Raw genomic sequence first — 25,198 nt, 5'->3', positions numbered from 1 at the left:
AGTATTTTATTTTGTCGTAACGCACGCGGTACACTTCTGTCTTAAATATCTGCAGTATTCAGTTGGCCGGAAAATTCGGCATGCAGTATCATAATCTCGAACAGACGATATAAATGATAATATAGTAGTATACTATTATATCGCACACACTCCACGTTAAATTTGTTAAATCCATACCACTACTACAACAGGTGTTATTGCATATATTATTTACACGGGACATCAATACAAGAAACAAATTTCCCATATTTATTTTATACTATATCATGGTATACGGTGTAGGAATAAATGTATAATCTTTGTCTATTATTATTATTATTGTTATTGTGCCGCCAACCGGTAATATAATATAATATGTTTACCCCGTTAAGTCAACATAATGTTAAACTTATGCATTTGTATTTGGTATTAAACATCGAATTCAGACGCATACATAATATTATCTAGAAACATAATAATAATACGCTATACAGTCCTCAGCTGATCCGGGGGATGCAGTTTTTTGTATGCATAATATTTGCCCTAGATTATTTATACCTATTGTCATATGATTTCGTTAGGTTTTAATACCAAATCTAAACTCATAAAATATTAATGGTTTTACGTACACCGTAAAGGGTACATTGCAGTTAAATTGGTGTATTTAATATTCAAAACACCGATTTGTTTTACTTTAATACGAATTTGTGTAGTAAATTTGTGTACCTACATGGCTACATGTGTAGTATGTTTTACAAAAAACATGTGCACACTGCACATAAGACATAACATAATACTATAATAGGTATATAATTTTCTCCTACTTTGTGTGGTACGTTCGTGGTTTTGTGCAGTGTCCTATATAATATTATAGGCTTGTGCTTTATGTAAAGTATAATTTGATTATGTATATTATGTAGTATTGAACTTATAAGATTAGGCGTTAAGAACAACCCTTAACCGATGAAGGTTATCCAGTAGTATAATATACTATATAGGTATATTGTTATTTGTATTCGTTTCGTCCGCATGTGTAGTTTCCGTCTTAAAAGTGCCCAAAACATTAAACTAGAATAAAATTGCGTTCAGCGTAGTTCTCGTTTAGTTTCTTTAATTTTAATATTAGGGTGTATTTACTTATTATCAAACTTAGGCTGCAGCAATGTAATATTCTGAGGTTTGTTTGAAACGAGCTATGATGAGCATTTTTAAATTATTGTAATATTGTACATGCTTAATGCTTCTAATTCGTTTTAAAATTAAAATATTGTAAAAACATCTCCGACAAACCACAAAATATGTTGTTACTTTTAAGTTTAATTATTGGTAAATTTACTCTTATATTAAAACTAACGAATGAGAACTTCTGAACGTAAATTTGCCATGTTATAATATTATACGTATACGTACTTGTATGACGGAGACAACACATGTGAGTGAGACGTCCTTTCGTCAACAGAAATGATTAATAATACGGTAGTAACAATATAGGGGGAGACCGGGGTACAGCGAGACTTAATGAGATATATTGGTAGCGATGTATGTAATAAGCGATCTTCCAAAAAATACGTAATAATACTTCAAACAATTGAGTAAAATGAAAATACTGTTTCCGCTATGTTATTTATACAGCCCTCGGCTTTAAAAGTAGGTAGATATGCTGGATGATTCTTTTAACAGTTAACACTATCGTTGTCCCGTAAATAAATATGTTTTTGAAAATATTTATTTTACACGGTTTGAAATCATTACATCATTACAGAACAATATTTTTGAAAAAAAAGATATACATTTACTATTTCTATCGTCATCGTTTTTTAAGTTTTTTCCTCTTTTGAATGACAACTATATATAGCAATAAGCATACGCTTTTAATTTGGTTTTTTCGAAGTAGAATATTTTTCTGAAAATGTTTATTTAATGGGCGTACCTAGTAGTATTCAGCAGACCAACAATTTGCGGGGTACCCCTGTGCCACACCTCTCCGCTCATCTAAACTTTAAACAGATAAATGATATAACTGAATTTAAAGTATCAGGTAAATATTCTGCTTTGAGAAAAGAAAAATGTGTTATTATATCCTATAATATTTTGTATAATACGTCTATGCGTATCGCGTATGTTGTAAAGTAATTTTTTTTTAGTACGCACATTATTATTAATCACATGATTATCCGTCGTCTCTATTCGTGGAAAAAATTATTGCGTGTTTCAATTTATATCATAATATAATAATGTGCACCTTAACGTCATTATGTTTACAATCATGTTAATATGTTATTATTATTATTATTATTATTATTATACAGTTTTGCCACACCCGTTTTACCTAACTGCTACCGTAATATACTAATGTGCGTATACGTCGAATTGTATATTATTATATGAGCGCCAAAAAAGAATTTTTTTTCTGAAAAATAAAAAAACCGCATAGGCTTTTAATACCTATATGCACGGTGTATATAGTTGTACTTGCATAGTTGTGTTTGCTATTGAAATGTACATCACCGCCGCGTTCTTTGAATTGGCTTTGATAAACTTCTGAACTCTGTTGTGTGCTACACAGTTTTCATACATTTAATTAAAATAATATTATTTCGACCATCTATCATACAAATTCGAACGGTTAGGCATACAATAATTTTCTGGTAAATTCATGTAGGTATGAGGTTATATTATACGCGTATTATATAATTTTCTTAGATCCTTATATAAAATTCATTATTAATAAATTACTATAGAGCGAGTTAGCCAATCAACGTATAACTTTCAGTTTGGTAAAATCACTGTATATAGATACATCAATTATTTACAAATCCGCCGACTAAAGGTACATACACATTATACACACACAACCTAAACCCATGAATGTTAATTTACCGTCTTTGAAGGTTAGCGTTTACTATATTATAGTAAATTATGGGTTATTTATTATTATAATATATTACAATAATAAATAACCCATAATAGCCGCTGGTTTCTAAATTTATTTGATCAGTTAGTGAATTCTGTTAATATATTTTATACCTATGCAGAATCATAAAATTAAATTTGTACAAACACGCGCAGTGGCTTGTCTGTGTAATCATCTCAAATTTATATTTATTTTTACGCGTCAAAAGAATCCAAATACCTATGTGTATACTGTATGTTTGTGTAGCGTGCACACAAATACAAGTACAAAAATATTCTGTAGTTTGAATTAAATAAATTTTTTTTTATAGTTATTATAAAATATAGTTAATATAGTTAATATAAAATATATTTGTCGTTAAAGAATTTAAATATAATGTCCAACACACATTTATAGTCTTACATCTACTATGAATACGACGCTGTTTATATTATTATAATATTATCGGAATTTGAACGGTTATAATATAATTACTACTCAATATGGGTGCATAGAGTCTGGATAGAGATAAACATTCTTAGGGATAGGGAGGCTATATTATAATACGATCTTGACAATGGAATACTTGGGTATATCTTTTTGACATTTTTCGACCAGATTATAATACATTTACAGCCGCTGTATACAGATAAAAAATAAATACATAGTGTGAGACACGTGTTGGGTGGGCAACTCTGCGGCGGTAGTCTTTACGAATGAGCCGACAAATCCTAATCACACAATTGATTTGATTACAATTGATTTAGGTGAAATTGGGGAAACGTGAACGTGTACATACGGCTGTGCATTCCTGTAGAATAATATACAATACCTTTGGATATAACCGTTTAAATACTCTGTCTCTGTGCTTGTTTTCGGAAAAAATAAATATAGGTGTTCAAATTAATGATTTAAAAACCTCGTTGAAAATACAAAATTACTATGGGTACTCGCCCCAATACTTTGAGCCCTATATACTTCTAATTTTAAACTATAATAAATATTTGTTGAACAATATGGCCAGTTACAATTTATTTTACGATAACATTTAAATCAATTTAATTTGTATGAATTTCTACATTAGATTCTGAGCTGAATGTATTGGTATTATAATGTGTGTTAATTTATGTTTGACGTCATCTTAAGATAGAATAAAAATACTTCAACCTTAAATATTCTGGTATTTTTTCTTATCAAATTGGATTTAGTATCAAATATTTAAATTAGCATTTTCTAGACATGATATAATTTTTATAATATTTTGTGTTATTTATTAATCATACATTACAATTGTGGGATTATATATTGTGTAAATATATCAGTAATTGGGAGGTTTTTCTGTGCATAATATATGGTTGACCGTGGTATATGCCTTTGACCTTTGTACACGAAGAGATTGAAAATTAATGCGAAATTATAGTATTTAATTTTAGTGGCTCTTTCAAAAAGAAAATCTGTAGCATAATATTATGCTTAACAGCATATAGCTTTTTATATTCAATTCAATGAATATATTGATTTTACAATGATGTGTGTTTTTTCGTTTCTGATGACACTTTTAAAAGAAGAAAAAATTCTTTGATTTTAAACTTCTTCATCTTGTCTGATAGGAAAATGAATCTAGTTGGTACTTTGGGAGTCAAAAGTAAAAAGTTCCCAGTACATTTAATAATTGGGAGAAACAGGAATTCTTATACAATACCAAATTGGTTTTTTAGGCGTAATTGCAAAATATTTGGCATTTTCGATTTTTTCTATACATATATAGAATTCTATTCTATTCTATTAATCAAACAATTATGCTTGGTCAAAGAGCTTGAAATAATAATTCAATGTATAGTTGTGTTATAGCTATTTGAAAATATTATAGATACATGTGCAAACATTTTTGAATTTGCATTTGAAAATCATGAAAATTGGAAAATTATTTGTTAGTAGTTAAAAATGTATAAAATATTCAATTTGTTTAGCCAAAGCTTGAACATTTAGGTAATGCAGTGTTTCTCATAAGTAGTTCATACTGGGTAACTAAAAAACATTTTTACGAAATTAGGTAATTAAGCAAAGAATAAAGATTTTAGTTATTTTGTTGTAATTGTTTTTTAAAATAAAAAATTATATTCGTGGGGATTTGAAACTTTTAACGTATATGATTGAATTGTATGCACACGACGACTTTTTCTAATGCAATGTTTTCGCCAAAAAATAATTCAACCCACTATATTACTAATATTATTAATAGCATAATAAATTACTTTAAAAGAAATATAAGTAATAAGTATATCATAAAATATACTTTTTATGGTTAAAAATTAGAAATATCTGATTTTAGATTCTGAGTGAAACGATGAATGTATTGATTTTACAATGATGTGTGTTTTTTTTTTTATTTTTTTTTTTATTTTTTTATTTTTGTGTCTGTGTACACGATAAGTAGTCGAAATAATGCTTCGATTTTCGACTTCAGTATCTTGTTCGATGGGAAAGTGAATATCGTTGGTGCATTGGGGAGGTCAAAATTTTAATTTCCCAGTAGTTTTCAAAAGCGACGTGAAAAACAAAAGAAAAATTAAGGAAAAACGGGAATTTTTACGCAAAATCTGTTTTTGAGAAAATCGATTTTGGTCTTTGGTGTAACTCTAAAACAAATGACCGTAGATGCATGAAATTTTCACTGGTTGTTTATATTAGCATTTTCTATACACCATAAAATTTTCCAAATATTTTGACTCTTTTTGAGCTGTTTACAGCCATTGTCAGTTTTCAATTTTTTTAGTTTTTTTTTCTATAAATATCAATAAAATTTTATCTATTGAGTAAAAAAGCTTGAAAATTTAATAGAAGGCTCCTAGTTTATTGTTTCAAAGGCAGATGAAAAAAATTAAAAATCCTTAGTCACAGTTTTTAATTATAAGCATTTAAAGTTCAAATTTTGACAAAATACGGAAAAATCACGAAAAATAGCAAATTATTTTGATGAGAATTCATAAAAATTTTTCTTTTTAAATCTAAGATTTGAAAATGTAATATAAGATTACTCATAAGTTTGTCTACCTTTATCAAAAAAAAAATGTCTAGAAGAAACTTAAATTAAATTTTTATGAGCGTCTGAAATTTATATTTTTACAACATTTGATATTTACTCGATTTCTCATGTAACGATTTTTTTATTTTATTGTAATTAAAAAACGAATGACTGTAGATACTTGAAAATTTCACTGAATGTTTATATTAGCATTTTCTATACACCATACAATTTTGAAAATATTTTGACTCTATTTGAGCTGTTTACGGACATTGTCAGTTTTCAATTTTTTTAGTTTTTTTTTCTATAAATATCAATAAATTTTTATTTGTTGGGTAAAAAAGCGTGAAAATTTAATATTAGACTCCTGATATATCGTTTTAATAGCAGTTGAAAAATATTAAAAATACATTTGCACAATTTTTTTTATAAGCATTTAAAGTTCAAATTTTGACAACATTTATCAAATTTATAATTTATTAATTATTTTGTGGTTAAAAATTTATAAAATGTTTAACTTTTATGGCTAAGGATTGAAAATTTAAAACAAGGCTCCACGTTAATAGGTTATATATAAATTACTTTATTCACAATAATATCATCAAATATACTTGGTAATATCATAGGGTGACTGACCGTTTTCGCTCAGAATCGTTTTTCTTATACAATGATATTATATCATTGAATTCAAATTTAACACCATCCATTACAGTGACCCACTTGTAACCTACCGTACAGCAGAGCGACATCCACTTATCCACCTTTTTTTTAAAATTGATATTCATTCGAAGAAAATAAAAAATGTATTAATAATTTTCAATAATAGAGTAAAATTGGTCAAGTTTTTTCAAACAAAATTATGGTAATGAAAATACACGACTTTATAAAAATATATCGAGTGGAAATTAATTTAACATTTAGAAAGATGAGACTTTCGAATTGGCCGGCTGCACTTTTAAAATTTTCGAATTACACAAAACCTACAAGTTATTTTTAAATTTTTACCAACGTTATATTATGTATGTTTTCATTAGTATTTTGAATACATAAGTGATTTGAAAAAAGTATTTACAAGCTTTAAATACTCCCAGAGTATTGTATTTGCTTATATACCAATTATTAGATTATTAAAAACTCAATGTTCTTTGAATCTACAGGGTATGCGTCACTATACTACATTATAGTTCCTTTATCATTAATTTATACACATTATGTAGGCACAATCGTCAAATATGAATTGGATTGAGCGGTATCGAATCAAATAATAGTTAATACCTATATAATAAATGTGCAAATGGTTAAATAAATAAGCCATGAGAAAATATTACGAAATGTTTCGATTTAAAACTTCAAACAAAAAATGACTTATTTATTTTCGTATTCGGATCATTTTCTTAAGAAGCTTTTAAAATATTATAACATACGATTTCGACATACCTTATACCTACTGATATTATTTAAAAGATTTTTTCACAAATCTTCGTCGAACAAAACTGTTTGCTCTGTCGGAGATGTTAGTATTATTATTATTATTATGTGACATCTTCGTCGTTATGTTATAATATTATTATGTCCGTTGACAATAAATAATGGCTTTTAGTCACACTGCGCGGCGGCGGCGCGTCCGTCATGGCCTCCGCTCCGTTGACAAAAATACGCGCGACGAGTAAGAGAAAAAAATTGCAGCTTCACAAAACACGCTTCGTTATATATTCAAATAAATACGTCGTGACGTAACGGCATGTTTAAAAAAAAAATAAAATCACACGCATATAATATATATAGTTATTATAACCATTAAAAGTTTAATACCTATATATATATATACCGTCTTGTACCTACCTACATAATACGGGAGTCTTTTCTCGCCGCACACGTTTCTAGAGTTTTTTTTATAAGTTCGCCCCCTCCTCGTCTCCCCCACAATGTGAAACAATAATAACGTAGTTGTCGTGTGTGATGTGTGCAGTACGTTTGCGCGAGTGTTCGTCAAATCGCGTTATGTAATATTATTATGTGCTTGTTATTATTAGTGCATAACATACTCTAATAATACGTCGATATAATTATTTTAGTATATACTCGGGTAGGTATATAAATGTCATACGATGTAATAACAATATTTAGCACACGTTTTTATTTCCCGTAAAAATATGATTTACGATTTCGACGAACCTGCAAGCTCAAAAATAACGATCTAAATTTTATTTCCCAATTAGTTTAATAAATATAGGTTATCTTCCCACCTATGGAATATTATAATCCTATTCAATCCTAGATATTTATGTATGAAAGGCCGTAGTGCCAGAAAAAGAAAATTGTGGGGGGGTGGGGAGTTGGTGTATAAATATAATATGTTTTTTGACCAACAAATTACTTAAATAAACTCAATGCCTAATATTTCAAGAAAAATATCCCCTCCTTCTTTCCGGCTACGTGTGACAGGTAATGTAATATGAGTAAAAACAACTTTACGACTACGAACCTTATATTAATATGTATAAACATTTCTTTGAGTAAAACCTGTACCTATTACTTATAATAATATAGTGATTCTGTTCTGTACAATATTTGACTACGATCAGTAGTGTGTATCATAACATACGATATTAATTAATGATGTGTACGTTTCTTCACCACGATAGGTAACATACCTCATCAAACGACTAACACGTAATTTTATTTAATGTCGTGTGACAACGTGCTAGTTACAAAAGTATGTTACAGGTGACGAATTTTTTTCATTCTGATATGATCAGAAGCCTCGGCCGCAAACGGGAAGATGGTCGAATACATTGTTAGTTATAAATGACAACAGGGGAAATCAATCGACCATCGATTTTACACATATTATTATAGGTACATACTTGTAGAACTATGTACGTTGCAGGTCATACGATGTTAAAATCAAAAACTTTTGGATAAATTTGGATGTTTATCGACGTTACATAATAATTACAATGTGGTAGTATACTGGTATCTGCTGGTTCTCCCTTATATCTGCTATACAATGTAGTTGCGTTCAGATACAATTCAACCGAATGAATTGAAATGGTAAGACCACAGAGATCTGCAGCAATACGAGTTTAAAAAATGTTGATGTCCTGATATCGTAATGTGGTCACGCCGTCACGGTCGACGTAATACTGCGTGACACCTCTACGAACATTCCTAGTCATTTAGGGTGTTTATCAACAATATTTATACCGGTCTTTCTCCAACCGCAAGCTTAATTAAAAAAAAAAAAAAAAGATAATATGACAATATTGGCATTACAAAGTAAATAATACATATTACATAATTACATTCGAGTCGTTCCAAAGTATTAGCTCATAACTCGTATAATAATATAGTATAGGTACTACATGTATTACATAATATTTGGTAAGTAAATAATTGTTTGGTTTTAAATTATGTTAACATATCCTTATAAATCATTTAATTTATAATTTATTTTTATAATATCAGGAAAACAAATGTTAAATTAACTTTAAATATTAAGGTATTGAGAATTATATACAGTATAATAACTTGTAAGTATAGTAACAAACAATAAAAAAGTAAACATAAAAAAAATATTGTAAAACTATTTACGACTCTTTCTGTAAATAAATAACTTATATTATATTACGTATATATTTTGTACATATTATTACATTTGAGTAAAAACTTGGCACTAAAATATTATATTGTGTTCGTTTGGTTGCCCTCAATATAATATTATAGTCTATAGGGGTGTATTGGGTGGTATACAGCGCCGTATAAATCCCCGCATAGCTATCAGTATTTTCAGTGACATAAACCTGCAAATATCCTGTAATTATTTGCAATTTTCAATTCTCAGGTACATTTAAAATAGATAATAGCAGGTGATTATCAACAAATATTTTGGGAATCAATGACTGAACCAAGGCTGACAATCCATAAACTCGATGATTACCAACTATTAATTTCTACCCATTAATTAATAATATCTATTATAATTTATAATAATATGTTCATTGCTTAGAATAAATAATATAATCGCTCAAATAATAATGTGTGAATATTTTAAAGTAGATATTTTATCATCATATAATTAAAATTAACCCAATTTAAATTATCTGTAACTGAAATCCATGTGTAACGTACAATAATAATTGTCATGACATTTTTTTTATAAGTACTTCAAGAGATATCCAAAAATGACCTTGTCTACTTAGAAAACTAAACTTGTACTTAATTTGTATAATTAGGCCTATGAGAGCAAATTGATTTCGAGAGAAGTGAGAAAAATTATTTTTACCATGATAATAGGTTTTTATTTTTTACCATATTCATCATGAAAAAAGCGCATACCCACAAATATTTTTAGCAATACATCGCTGACATAGACTGATTGTAATAATTTACAACTGATAAGGTTCAAAATTTTATCTAATGCATTTAAAATTATTTTATTATACAATAACTATAATAAGTAATAACTAACAATCATAATATAAATAATAGTACTTGTCTTATTTTTTTATGAACACAAATATCAAAATATAGTAGAAAAAACGTTTATTAGATTACTTTATGTTATACAATCTTTGGTGCCTAATCAGGTTTATTTTTTTTACAATTACTAATAATATTTAAATATTATTTATTGAATTTTATAAAAACAAGCTACAACTTAAATTATTTTTATGCCTTTTTTTTCTATTTTGTACATGTGTATTTTGTAATAAAGTAATTTTAAGTACTCATTCAAAAGAGTATATAATTTTTTTTAAATTAATATTTACTCATTTTTGTATATTATATTTGTTGAAAAAAAGGTATATATTTTACTATTTTAGTATATTTGAAGGCATATAATTGCATATATTATTGACATTTTTAAATGCATATTTTAATGACATTTTGGTCATTAACATCCGAGCTCTAATTATAATCAATCAATATTGTAAAATATATTTGATAAAAAGTTTATAATATTATACAAATTATTATGGTGTGGATTTATTTCATTTTCAATAATAAAAAAATATTAAATTTCAAAGCTAATTCAAATACCATAGCATATTTATAACTTCGGTCCGATTTAATAAGCTATCATATTTTAAAACACTTCAAGTAAATATTTTAGTAAGAATAATTAGTAAACTCATTATCAATATATCAATATCGACAAATTTGTTGTTTAAATAACATAGGCATTTTATAGAGTTGAAACTGTTATAACCAAGGTAATAATTGTGTTTTATGAAACTAAAATTAAGTAAAAGTATAATGATCTTAATCTGAACTTAAATTAATAATTTAAATAATATAATTTAAAATGTTGCCTGGTTTGATTGAAGCCGCGAGGAAATTATTCTCACACGGCGTTTTAAATAGGCTATTTTACTACACTAGTGTCGTAAGCTCGTTTTTTTATGTACAAAAAAGTGCGTTTATAATCAGTGGCGTACTCAGGGAGAAAGGTTAGGTTTTATATACCCCCCCCCCCCCCCATTTTCTGATAAATCCGCTATTGGTGCCTTTGGTACTATCACCACAATTAATTTTAATGTATTATTAGTTATAATAACAGTCTCCCCCCCCCCCCCCCAATAACTGAAAATTCCTGGACACGCCACTGTTTATAATAGTAGATATTAGTAAGTTGTGAACCTTGCAGCATAATTTGATGTATTCTAAAAAATGCATTAACATTAAGCACCAAACCCAAATTAACAGTGTAGGCACTTAAAGAAAAAAAATTTTATAATGTTTATAGATATTTTTTTTTTGTATGAACTTACGCATGATTATATGTCATAACTATATTAAATCGAATTGAGTAAAACACTTTCAAAAATAATGAAAGTCTATAGATCTATAATTTTTATCTTGTCAAGACTGCCCATTTTGGTCTTTTTATCATTTAGAATATTTGATCCACTAAACATTATTTATTATAATTTTTATTTTTTGAAATTGTTTTTTTCCCACGAATCCTGTTTTTATAAAAATTTATTTGGGCTATGGCTGTACTCACAATGTATTGAATAATATGTACATTTTTTTTATTTAGCACGCTTTATTGAAAATATATCACCTAAAAGTAAGAAATAAGAATATTGTGAATTTAATAAAATTATAATCGAAATATTATAAAAAATATATCAAATCATCATGCAAAACTTTAAATTATTTATTATGCCATAATAATATTACTGTGAAACAAAATTCTTGTCCACAGTCCACCCCATGTACAATGGGTTCTATATTCACATAAAAACGATAATTCATCCACATTATGTATTATATGTCAATATATTTTATTGTTTCATTGACAAAAATGAAGACGAGAGAAAATATAAAAACATATACGTTGAAACACTAGCGATAAGCATTCTAGTTTCGCTCACTTAGGCAGCAACTGTAAAATTGAACGATGTGATCTGTCATATAACTGTATAAGCCGATTGGGTAGAGCGTTTCATTGTTCGCAACCAATAGAATTGACAATTGACATTGAAAGTGATAGACGTAAACGTAAACTTACTGTTATTGGCTATAACATTTAAACAGAAAATGCTGACAACTTGAAATAAAATCGTGTTAATAATAATATATTATATTCACGTTATGGTATTGTTTTATAAACTGAATAAAAGGATATACATTTCTGTATAGTTTGAATTTAAATATAGATATGTAGTATGTACCTATACTAAAATGATATAAATCAATGCGGAAAAAAATAATAAATTTTGTACAATATGAATTTTTTTTAGACCCGGGCCGTACTGTTATGAAAATATTGCTGGTTGTATATGGGTGGGGATCGAAGTGTTTTTATTTTTATTGGGTCGGTCAAAAATAAAACTACCTAATTTAATTGGAACACAGTGTGATCGGTGTTCACAAAAAATAAAATAAATTAGGTAGGTATATAAATTTTTTTTTATATAAACCACTACTCGTTCAATGATAGTAGTCATTAGTCAATAGTCATTGTAAATATTATAATATAGTCAATATGATATAGTTATATACAAAAATTACTAACGGGCCTGGTCAAGTTGGACTTAACAAAAAAAAATTACGGACCGGGCCTGGGTGGGGTCATTTTTTAAGTTAACGTTTTGGGCCATATGGGTCCGAAAAAACGGCCCTTGCTGATCTCTAAGAGGTACCTAAGTCTACAAAAATGGAAAAAAATATTTTTGAATTTAAATAATATTTATGAAAATAGTTGTAGCGTCATGATATTACTATATAATTATATACTAACGAGTTGGGAACTAACAGATATTTTAACTTACTATTCGTCGATGCATATTATATATTTGTAATAATTTTATGTAACTCATGTAAGTATACAAATTTGCCAAAGAAAAATTACATTTATAAATACTTAATTATAGTATATATTTTACACGTGTACCTATTCACCAAATAACGTGGCCATGTTTTTCCGTTGTAAATAATATTATTTAATACCTATTACATAAAATGTTTTAAATATATTATAATGTTTAACTTTATGTTGAAACCTCAATAAAAGAAATGTGTATATATTATTGGACGCGGAGACATGGAATAAAATGTAACTACGCGTTGTCTAGCCGTTAACATAATGAAGATGGACAAAAACAGGCGTTTTCTTGTTTAATATATATATTATATCATATACACACAACACACATGAATTCGTGTTCCATGACTAGACAAGCGCTCGTCATGATATATTATGTATATATGCACGATATGTGTATATGTATATATTTACATGATGCATATTTATAAATCTGAAGTTCCAAGCCAAGTCAGGAAGCTTCATCAGCCCAATGACTATTGTGAGCATTGGTTTTTTTTCTTCCTTACCGCCCGAAGTCATATATACCTACAATCTACATACATATTAAGTATATGCTTAAGACTTAAAAGTGCTTGAATATCCCGTTAATGCGTTTTCAGTTGGCGTATGTATACGACATAAATATTGTTTGTTGTCTCTATATATTATAATTATACAAACATACCTATACGACGCAATTATGAAAAATAACAAGAACTGTTAAATTTCATTTATTTTATCAGATTATCTTCTTTATTTATCTATTATTATGTTTTGACTTTTGACAATCATGTGTTGACTATTATTATAATAACGATAGTTTTTATATAGATAATTTAACCCTGCAAGTATATTAAAATTCTAATTTTTGAAATATATTTAAACACTGAAGAACTTAAATTTTTTTTTTAATGAGATTTTTGATATTTTACTGTGAATTGTAAAACAATTAATTAGTCTGAACATTAATGAGTAGTTTAAACTACTTCAGAATCTGGATTATTCTACTTTATATAAATTATGTACTATTAGGATAATAATATCGTCTATTGCGTTGTTGAATGTATATTATGATAAAATTATAATGTTCTAAGGTCGTAAAAAATTATTATTATTATAATATATTATTTAAAAAGAATTTTAATTTGTAACGATTATGTAAACGATTTTAAGAAGTACCTGACTTCTATTATGAAATGTATAACCAGAAAAATGCATGCTTATAAGTTATATTATTATATAGGAATCTACACATTTTCAGTATATTATAATATTATAGTATTATTATTGTATATATTATTATCCTGGGCAAACTATAGAATACTCATTCGTGACTACGGTGCCGTGAAAAGTTCAAAGTATTTGAAAAACTAACCTAACCTTGAGAATACGATATTTATTATTAATAATTATGCCAATAGTTAAATATTCTAAAACCAAAATAGAAATTGAATAAGTACAATGTTATAGTAATACGCAGTGTATGCGTAGGTATTATAGGAATAACTTGGGGATAAGCATACTTATTTTGGTGATTTCAGATGTATTTTTTTATTTTCCAAATTGTTATATTATTATAGACAATCATATTTTTTTTTTAAACCAGCAATCGATTAATATTAATTAAAACATTTTAAGTTGATGCTATTTTATATATCGGGGTCGATACTCGTGTAGGAACATACGCGGAAAATGAAATACACACATTATTATTACAAACTTAACTATAAATTATACAATAACATAATAACAACTGGCGATTTCTTATTGACGAAACTAAATAACATTATATAATATCTGGCAAAACGTCACAATGGCTGCGGATATCGGTAAAGAGTGCGAGTTATTCTCATTAATAATATTATTACGATTATATTTTTTATTTTCGATTCACGTGTCCTATGGACTTACATTGACCTGGTTAGGTTAGGTTAGGTCAGGTTACGTATATATACTATTCATATTGTTTTTCGCATCATATTCAAACAGAAAAGTCGCAATTTGCGGTGATTTTGTGCTCTAAATATTATCTGAATGTGTTAATTTAAATTATAAATTATAATTATTTTATATACCAACGTGTATTTTGAGGTAATATAAATACTAATAATAATAATGCAACTTTTTTTTTCCTTGTGGCATCGTTAGAAGCGTCAAGCAGGCCGAACTGTTTGCACATTGCTTGGATATAATAATAATGCAACCTAACGTTCTAAACAATCTAAACTATAACGTCTTAACTCTTTATAGATATACGTCAATTTATTAATCAGTGTATTGTGTACTAATCCGAATAAGCAGAGCTGTGACTTAAATTGATTAAAAAAAAGGTGAGTAAGTGGATGTCGCTCTGTTGTACATTAGGTTACAAGTGGGTCACTGTAATGGATGGTGTTAAATTTTAATTCAATGATATAATATTATTGTATAAGAAAAACGATTCTGAGCGAAAACGGTCAGTCAGCCTATGATTTTACCAAGTATATTTGATGATATTATTGTGAATAAAGTAATTTATATATAACCTATTTACGTGGAGCCTTGTTTTAAATTTTCAATCCTTAGCCATAAAAGTTAAAAATTTATAAATTTTTAACTACAAAATAATTAATAAATTATAAATTTGATAAATGTTGTCAAAATTTGAACTTTAAATGCTTATAAAAAAAAATTGTGCCTATGTATTTTTAATATTTTTCAACTGCTATTAGAACGATATATCAGGAGCCTTATATTAAATTTTCACGCTTTTTTACCCTACAAATAAAAATTTATTGATATTTATAGAAAAAAAACTAAAAAAATTGAAAACTGACAATGTCCGTAAACAGCTCAAAAAGAGTCAAAATATTTTCAACATTTTATGGTGTATAGAAAATGCTAATATAAACATTCAGTGAAATTTTCAAGTATCTACAGTCATTCGTTTTTTAATTACAATAAAATAAGAAAATTGTTACATGAGAAATCGAGTAAATATCAAATGTTGTAAAAATATAAATTTCAGACGCTCATAAAAATTTAATTTAAGTTTCTTCTAGATATTTTTTTTTTGATAAAGGTAGACAAACTTATGAGTAATCTTATATTACATTTTCAAATCTTAGATTTAAAAAGAAAATTTTTTATGAATTCTCAACTCAAAATAATTTGCTAATTTTCGTGATTTTTCCGTATTTTGTCAATATTTGAACTTTACATGCTTATAAATAAAAACTGTGACTAAGGATTTTTAATTTTTCTCGAAAACAGATTTTGCGTAAAAATTCCCGTTTTTCCTTAATTTTTCTTTTGTTTTTCACGTCACTTTTGAAAACTACTAGGAAATTTTTACTTTTGACCCCCCCCCCCCCCCCCCAAGTACCAACTAGATTCATTTTCCTATCAGAAAAGTTACTGTTGAAGAAAATCCAAGCACTTTTACTGTCCAAAAAGGCGATGACAGACACAAAAATAAAAAAAAATAAAAAAAAAACACACACCATTGTAAAATCAATACATTCATCGTTCCACTTAGAATCTAAAACTATGATAGTATAAGCATGAACTTTTGCATTAAAAATTAAAATAATATGGCCTTTGAATTCATAATTTCCGTTTGACTGGATATCTAGTATTTATAAAAATGTGAATATTGAATATTTGAGTATTAATTGTTAGATTATAAATTATTATTATTTTTCAAATAGCTAAAAATTATAATATAATATCAAAATAAAATAATATTTCAAATAAAACTTTTGACAAGGTTAATAGTTTGTTGTCATTAATTTGTATTACTCACTACTATATTGTATTGATTTAAAAGATAAAACAATCAAAATCAGAACGTAATACATATTGTTTATTTATTGCAGACAAAAACAATCTAAACATTTTTTCACTATTACCACGACCATTTCATTAGTATTTTTAGAACCACTAATTTGTGGGAGCGTTTCACATAAAATAATTAAAATGATATTATTACCTATTAATGACATAATGATATTATAATATTATATTACAATATAATGTCTAGTCGTATAATTATATATTTATATGTACAGTGTGCTTTGTTTGCGTACGACATGGATAGTTTACCTAACCTAATCGTTAGACTGCTGTGGCCAATAATACTTAAAAAATACGACTTGTTTACCTGTACGATAAGAATAACACCGTGCAACCAGCAACGATACAATATGTTGTATAAGTCGGCCTCAACCAATTAGCTGTAGTAGATACTAGATACCTACGACTATACTTCAATTACTAAGCCTCGTGTTGTTCCAAGGTTATTTTACCAATTGGCCATTGATGATATTATAATATTATTATGTTTACCATCGGAGAACGCGATGTATAAAAACTAATATATAAATGTACGTGTAACGTAAAAATATAAATAATAATATGTTACAGTAATCTTACGATGTCCTGCGCCATAATAATTATGGTGAAGTGTCAACACAGCGTAAATTGCGATGTTCTCCGAGGCAGCGGCGAGCAAATGGCATGCGATAAAAACAACATCTCAAATCAAGCCGTCCGTGGGAGCGAATCCTTTCAATTTCTTTATGAAATTTAATAACATCCGAATGTCAACCAAAATTCATTACAAGACCGCACACGATTGTTGCAAGGTGTCATAAACAAAATGCGGTTAATCAATTATATTATATATAGGTTAGGTTAGAGATGTGAAGAAAGACGAGTGGTAATTATTAGCGTTTTCGTATAATTTTCGATTAAAACGATTAATTACTTTTACAATCTATCGATTTAAGTAATATTTTATTTTTAGTGAACCAAATATAATTTTAATATATTTTATTATAATTTTATTTCTACAGGTACCTAGTTTTGTTGTTTATTATTTACTATACATATTACTCACACTCACTCCAGTTGTCAAAAATGTTTTTATCTAATCGAAAAATAATGAGTATAACTACCTATAAACGTTATTCATTTTTAGATAATGGCATAATAATATAGTATAAAATATATAATAATATATTAATATGTATAAACAGTGGTTTTATAGTATAATAATGCAGGTATACCAAGTAGATACAACCAAACCGCACTTAGGTTTATGGACAAAATGGAAAATGAATAATTTGACTTCGGGATGACGAATATTTTACGAGGTCACAACCTACAAATTAGTTCGTGGTTAATCCGGACTACGGAAACAGCTTCAAATATTACCAAATGTCTAATGACAATCTGACGGTAGAGGAATTTTAAATGTACGTCTGAATACCATATTGATAGCAGTGATACCACCCGCTATTACGATATGATTCATTTAAAAAAAACTACTTTAAAAAATAATGATCAAATTAAAAAAAATGGAAATACAATATTATAATTATTTATTACAGTAATTATTTACAAGCACACACAACACTCAAACCTCGAGGTTATAAGAAAAACGTTATTTTAATATTTCCTAATAAAATTTTTCTAATTTGATGCATTTTAAAAGTATAAAAATAATAATAACAATAATTTATAAAACATAAGTGATGCAGTTACAACTTTACGTGTTGAACAGATAGACGAATTAGAATTTCTAAACATGTATACTTATATACATTTTAATTAGTGGATAGTTGTTCAACATGCTTAAACATTTGCTTTTATCATTAAAATAAGATACGAATTACGACCTCGATGTCGGCTTTTGTTATGGTTTTACTTTCTTTGAAGGAAAAATTAACGGTAATAAGTTCTTATTCAAGACTACCAACATTTAATTTAACTTAGTGTTTCAACAGTATTCCATAATATACCTAGTTGGCTACGGATATTTAAGCGAACAATGTAGGTACAATTATGTGAAGAATTTCCAAAGATTTCCGTCTTTTAAATGTAAGTGTCAAAGCTTGTAGTAAATTTTTGTTTTACACTGCACCTTTATTCCGACTATGGTCCATCCAAAATCACCGGAAATCAGAATCGTCAATCTAACTCGGTTGGACATATTATTATTAGTGTTAACGAGTAACAACTGCACGAAGTATTATATAATATTAAGTCACGTAAAACAAGCAATAAACTATATTATGTCTATATTAGATAATATTTTGACGGTTACTGCTAATCGTTAATACGTACCTATATTATTATTTACTATATACATGTAATTCAATTTTCAAAATATTTAGATTAATTTTAAGCTATGTATCCATGACCTTATATTCACACCGTTTAAGGTTCAGTGGTATATCGGTATTGACTTATAAGTTGATAGCAGCTAGTAATATAAAATTTCATAATAATTTATTACTCTATGATAATATATTCCGTGATTTGTTTTATCATTTGCAAAAATAAGTTCAACCGGCTTTATTAGTTACCTACCTAGTACTAATGGATATATACATATTTTATAAATTGCCCATAGAAATACAATCTTACTGACGGTTTCAGCTCAGAAAAGTTTTTCATATGCAATGATTTATCGTTGAATTCAAATTTAGCACATCCGTTACAGTGATCTACTCAATGTCGAGAGGAACACTCAACATCTAATATTTTTAGTAGAGCGACTTGCCCAGGTTTTTTAAATCTACTTTTTCAATATAGTTACTTATTATTATACTATTACTTATTGATTGTCTACGAGCAATTAGTTTCATACGATAGTTAAACAAATAATGGATTTTAAATCATATTATAATTGATCAAAAATAAAAAGATCTGTTTACAATTTAACGAATTAGATAAAATAATCATTGTTGTCAAACCTCTTACGCGAGTTATTATTTAAGTTATTTCACTAGTATATTTATTACATTGTTGTTACAATACAACAATATTATGAAATTAAAATTGTATGTGGCTGATATTTATATTAAACGCATTTTTTTTATATTTTGATTTTTAAGAAAGTTAATATTATAAATTACTAAAAATTAAGAAAATTACATATTACTAATAATTTATTTAAAAATCAAAATATTAAAAATTTTCACACAAAGCACTGATAGTACAATTCTGTATAATTGTCATAATATGTAATGACAAATGAAATTAGTGAAAGGTGGCTGAAAGAAGTTTCCTTGAGATTACTTAATTATACGAGTGCAAGACAAAGAAACAATGTTTACTGATCTTTTAACCATTTTGGATCTGAATACTGATCGATAGGATACAGCATTTTTAAAAAAGATCCATTATCCTTAAAATTATCAGGGTTAATTTTCCGTGGTAGTAATTTCTTTTGGTTTTTAATTTTTATTGGCTAAAATATTGTAATTAAAAATGTTTTTTTCCAAAATTTGTGTAAAAAGAAAATATGCATATTTAATACACTGGTTCATTTATCTAGTAATGCTTATTGTATTTTCAACAAATTGTACTTTATATTATAATTTTATAATATAGAATCACTTGGTCTTGAGGAAACTAATCTAGTTAGATTATTCTATACGTTCCTATTGCAGCAGTTGTATAGGCAGGTACATCGTGCCTATATTAACTTGGAATTCTCCATAAAATTCTCTGTCGAATCAATTGGTTTTTTGTGACTACGACCGCGAACAGATCGACCGAAAACCTACGCATATGTCTGTATGCAGTATACCTATGTACCTATTTATATGCGTGATGTTTGGGTATGCGCGCTGTAGGGACTTCCGAACGATTCCGATTTCGTTTCTCCTTCGAAATGTCAATTCTAATTTACGCATAACCGTGCGTAAGTGCGTAACTACCTCTGGCCTCTGCACCAGTATATAATATATATAATACGTATAAGTATGTATATGGCCTAACGTCCTGCCCAGCCCGCGCGTACGCTAATAATAATATATGCGTACGTACATAATATAAGTATATATGTATTGACTATCCCGTACCTATTTTTGGGGTGGCGGTGAAGGGATGGCCGACCGTGTTGTAGGGGGTGAGGTAGGGGGGTGAATGCGACCGGGTAGAATGTTTTTGGAACGCTCGCGCGTCGTTTTCGACCACGTAGTTATCATTTCATCGCAGTCGCATCGTTTTGAAAGGCGGTTGCGTGACGGATTTAGCCGCGGGGCCAGAAATTCGAGAATTAGTGACCACTGGGCAGGTCTGGAACGCGAGCGGGGGCTCAGAGAAGAATATATACGAATATATATCTACATATATAAACACGTGAGTGTGTGTGTGTGTAGTATCAAAGGTCATCGGCAGGCGGAGGCCTATTATTTGCGTCGTGGTACATGCGACGGGAGAGTTTAATTTTAGATGAATGCCGCCGCCGCCCCTCCGACCCACTACTATAGCGCGCGGGCTGCGTTCGATCTCCGGCTGGGTATATATTAATATTATTATATAATATACGCATGCACGTCAGCCACCGCGACGACCACCTCCACTGAACGCGACTTGTAAGTTACGACAATAATAATATCAAAGTGACGACTTGTGTTCAAGTTCGGTCGGAGACCTCTGCGCCGATTCCGATTCGAACGAGACACTGACCGTGGTGCATGACGTATCTATTGGCGACAGAAAGCTTATAAATTTTTAGGCCGGCGAAGGGTGTACAAACAGCTGTAACGGGCCACTGGAAAAACAACATTTAAATTAAACACAGCGTGCCCGTTACAGCTTATCACTTTGTATCGCCAATGTATTTTAATATGAAAAATAATCGTCGTGTATTCGTTGTAATCGGCCCCCGCGGGATTCGAGAGATATGTGACGACGACGATTAATGGTATTGCAGGAAAATAAGTCATCAATTTTTATTTAGCAGTATATCTGATGATACGAAACTATTTACAATTCTATTATGTCTATGTATAATATTACTTAGGTACTTTTTTTAAAACGAGCACCGGCGAGTTTCCCGCCCGGTCAACCACCTCACGGTGCGATCTGTATTGTGATTGTGTTCGTTCGGGGTCTGATTATACCTATCTATATTATACATATTATGTTTATATCAACCTACACAGTTCTCCTATAATAGAACCCTCGAAAATATATGCTCCTGTCGCTAGTGATGTCGAAACAGGTCGAAAGGGTCCCGGGAAAATTCCGCGGTCGGGGTCTTCTTGTCAACCACCCCCTCCTACCGCCGATACCCAACCACTCTCACTGATCGCACTCACATGGAGGCGAAAACGCGTCCATTTTCCGTCCAACGATTTGGTAGGATTGATTGCCCGGTGCCCTTATCCCAAATCAATTCCCGAGTCCCGTGAAGCACTGGCCGCCGCCTGCTGTACAATATAATAATATATATTATAAATTATCATAATATATTACATACTCGATCTCATATACATTATGGCCTGTCTGTCGTACTATTTTTTGTTGTTGCGAAGATATAACATTTCGGAGGAGTTTTTTTTTCTAAAATAATACTATTATTACTATAATACTATTTATCCGTTATCGTATTAGGTAGGTAATATACATCGACTGTCTAACATTGGCAAATATTTATTAATGTATTATTGTTTACTCTTTTACAGCATATTTCAAAGTTTATATGCTTAGAATGGAGCAGTGAAAATTTACAGGTTAATACCCTTGCTACTAAAACATTGTGTCATTGTGGTGTATGGTGTACCTACCGTGAACATAACTAATTATTATACAACATAATGATTTGTTTCTTACGTACACTAAAATACGAAACAATATTTGTTGCAATCAACAGCAATTACATATTGCTAAATTTGTAATGAACAATAAACATGACGTCTAAAACACTTTTTTTTCAACGATGCAGTTATTCATTTCAGATTTTTGGAATTTTTAAATATACTTTTAGGTATAGACTATAGACCATAGTTTAAAATTTTTAAGATTTTTGTACTACTTAAGGAATGTTCTGTGGATATACAAAGCTCTGTTTTTCAAATGTAAATCCCCCACTTTTCTCTACTGCAAATTATTGAACAGATAAATTTTTTGAAAATTTTAACGTATTAAAATTTAACTTCTAATGAGTATTTTTTTAGTTACCTATTTAACTTTGTGTACTAAGGATAATAGGGCCACGATAATGTGGGGGTTCTAAGATATATGGTGGTTGTGGTGATTGTAAAATGTTGATAATTAATATTTATCTATTGATATTTTAATTTGTAAAAATGGTCCAAGTATAATAAATACTAGATACAATATTACATCTATTTTATATTTTTTAAACCCTTTTTAAGGACTACCATCATTAGTATATAAGCATTTTAATAACTAAGAAAATGTTCAAATTTTTAATTAGGTGTATAAACATTTATTAAAAAATGATTTACTAAATAATCTACAGTAAAAAAGGTGGGTTCGCATTTGAAAACAGAAGTTTGTATCACCCCATAGGAAACTTCTAAAGTAGTACAAAATACTCAAGTAATTGAAAATAAAATGATCTTTAAGTACATTTAAAAATTCTAAATTTCAGAATTTGAATGAATTCATAATTAAAGGAAAAACGAGGGTTAGAATGCTTGGTGTATCACCCTGTATAATATATTAGTGATTTTTAAGGCATCTACTGCCATCTAGTAACTCTAGTCCATTTTAAGGTTTGTGCTTATATATATCTATATGTATAAAAATATTCATATTATTATACATAGGTATTATGAGTTATAAGTTATAACTATGAAAGTATGAACATCGAGAAACTCCTGCAGTAGTATCCATTATCAAATGATAAAAATGAAGTTGAACCGGAAACCTATTTTCGAATAACTATATGTATTCCTTTCATTGATGCTTTCATACAGCAATTGGAAGACAGGTTTTTAGAACATAGAAATGTTTTTAATGGTTAGAATATAGTAAATAAATATAATTATTGCTTACTTATTAGTTAATACTATACTAAATACATTTTTCTATTTCGTGTTTAAGGTTTTCAGTGTTTATTTTCATACGATTCAGATGATACACTAGTTGAATTTGATGAACTAGTGAAATTTTATTTCCCTGATAGTGATATTGATACTGTCAGAGCTGAGTTACAAATGTGGAATGTTAAACTCAAAAGATTGAATATACAACCTAAAACTGGATTGGATGCACTAAAATACTGCAGTGAACTTATTTATCCTAATTTATCAAAATTATTTAGAATATTTTGTACATTACCCGTGTCTACTGCTACACCTGAGAGAATGTTTTCATGTTTAAAAAGGTTAAAGACCTACTTAAGAAACACTATGAAAGAAGTATATTCTATGAAAACAATATAAATACATATTTTTTATTGTTATTAGTTACTTATTTTGTATAAATTATTTCATTTTTTTGTTATAGGAGCGATTAAATGGCCTCACTTTAATGGCAGTTCATAGGAACATTCCTATCAGTGCTGAAGAAGTAATTGATGAATTGACTAAAAAAAAAAGAAAATTAAATTTTGTTCTATAACTACTTGTAGAATTTAAAATTAAATATATTGAATATATATATTATATATGTTTTATCATTTATTAGGTATTTAAATGTGCACATACCTAGGTTTAGGTATTTTTGTTCCATAATAATTTGTTTGCAACTGATCCCCCCCCATACAAAAGTTATGTATACGCCACTGTGCAGTACATGGTTTCTCGGAAAACTACAAGGCATGAGTAAGGATAAAAAAAATTGTTGTTCATATTATTATTATAGAATGTTGCACACGTACATAGGTGTAATCTATTTTTATAGTTTGACGCAATTCACCGCAATCGTTTCAAAATCAAACAGAGTTCTCATTCTCTTAGTTTTAATTTCAATTTTAAAGTATTTCATTTGTTATTATAAATAATTTAAATAATATGTTTAAAAAAATCGTTTTAACCAACTTGATTATAATATTGTATAATGAGAAGTAGGTAGATTAATATTCCTTGACCGACATTTCAAATGTAAATTTGGCTCGAGGATTTTAATTTTATTATAATTCTTAAGTGTTTATGACGTGTTATAATTATTAACGTTTAAAACTTAAACGTTTTTTATAAAAGTAATACGTTTATTAGAGTAGTTATAATTTGTA

The 25,198-nt window shown here is 28.3% G+C and overlaps 1 protein-coding gene across 1 annotated transcript; it reads left to right on the top strand.

The window, feature by feature from the left end:
- The first annotated feature begins 18,879 nt into the window (after positions 1-18,879).
- LOC132943608 (52 kDa repressor of the inhibitor of the protein kinase-like) lies at positions 18,880-24,585 on the top strand. The gene is made up of 4 exons (XM_061012639.1): positions 18,880-18,927; positions 23,850-23,982; positions 24,067-24,383; positions 24,472-24,585. The coding sequence occupies exons 1-4, from the start codon at positions 18,880-18,882 to the stop codon at positions 24,583-24,585; spliced, it is 612 nt and encodes a 203-aa protein (XP_060868622.1).
- Positions 24,586-25,198: the final 613 nt, after the last annotated feature.

This window comes from Metopolophium dirhodum, chromosome 4 (assembly GCF_019925205.1).
Source record: "Metopolophium dirhodum isolate CAU chromosome 4, ASM1992520v1, whole genome shotgun sequence".
Classification (NCBI taxonomy): domain Eukaryota; kingdom Metazoa; phylum Arthropoda; class Insecta; order Hemiptera; family Aphididae; genus Metopolophium; species Metopolophium dirhodum.
This window is presented reverse-complemented; position numbering and strand designations above follow the sequence as displayed.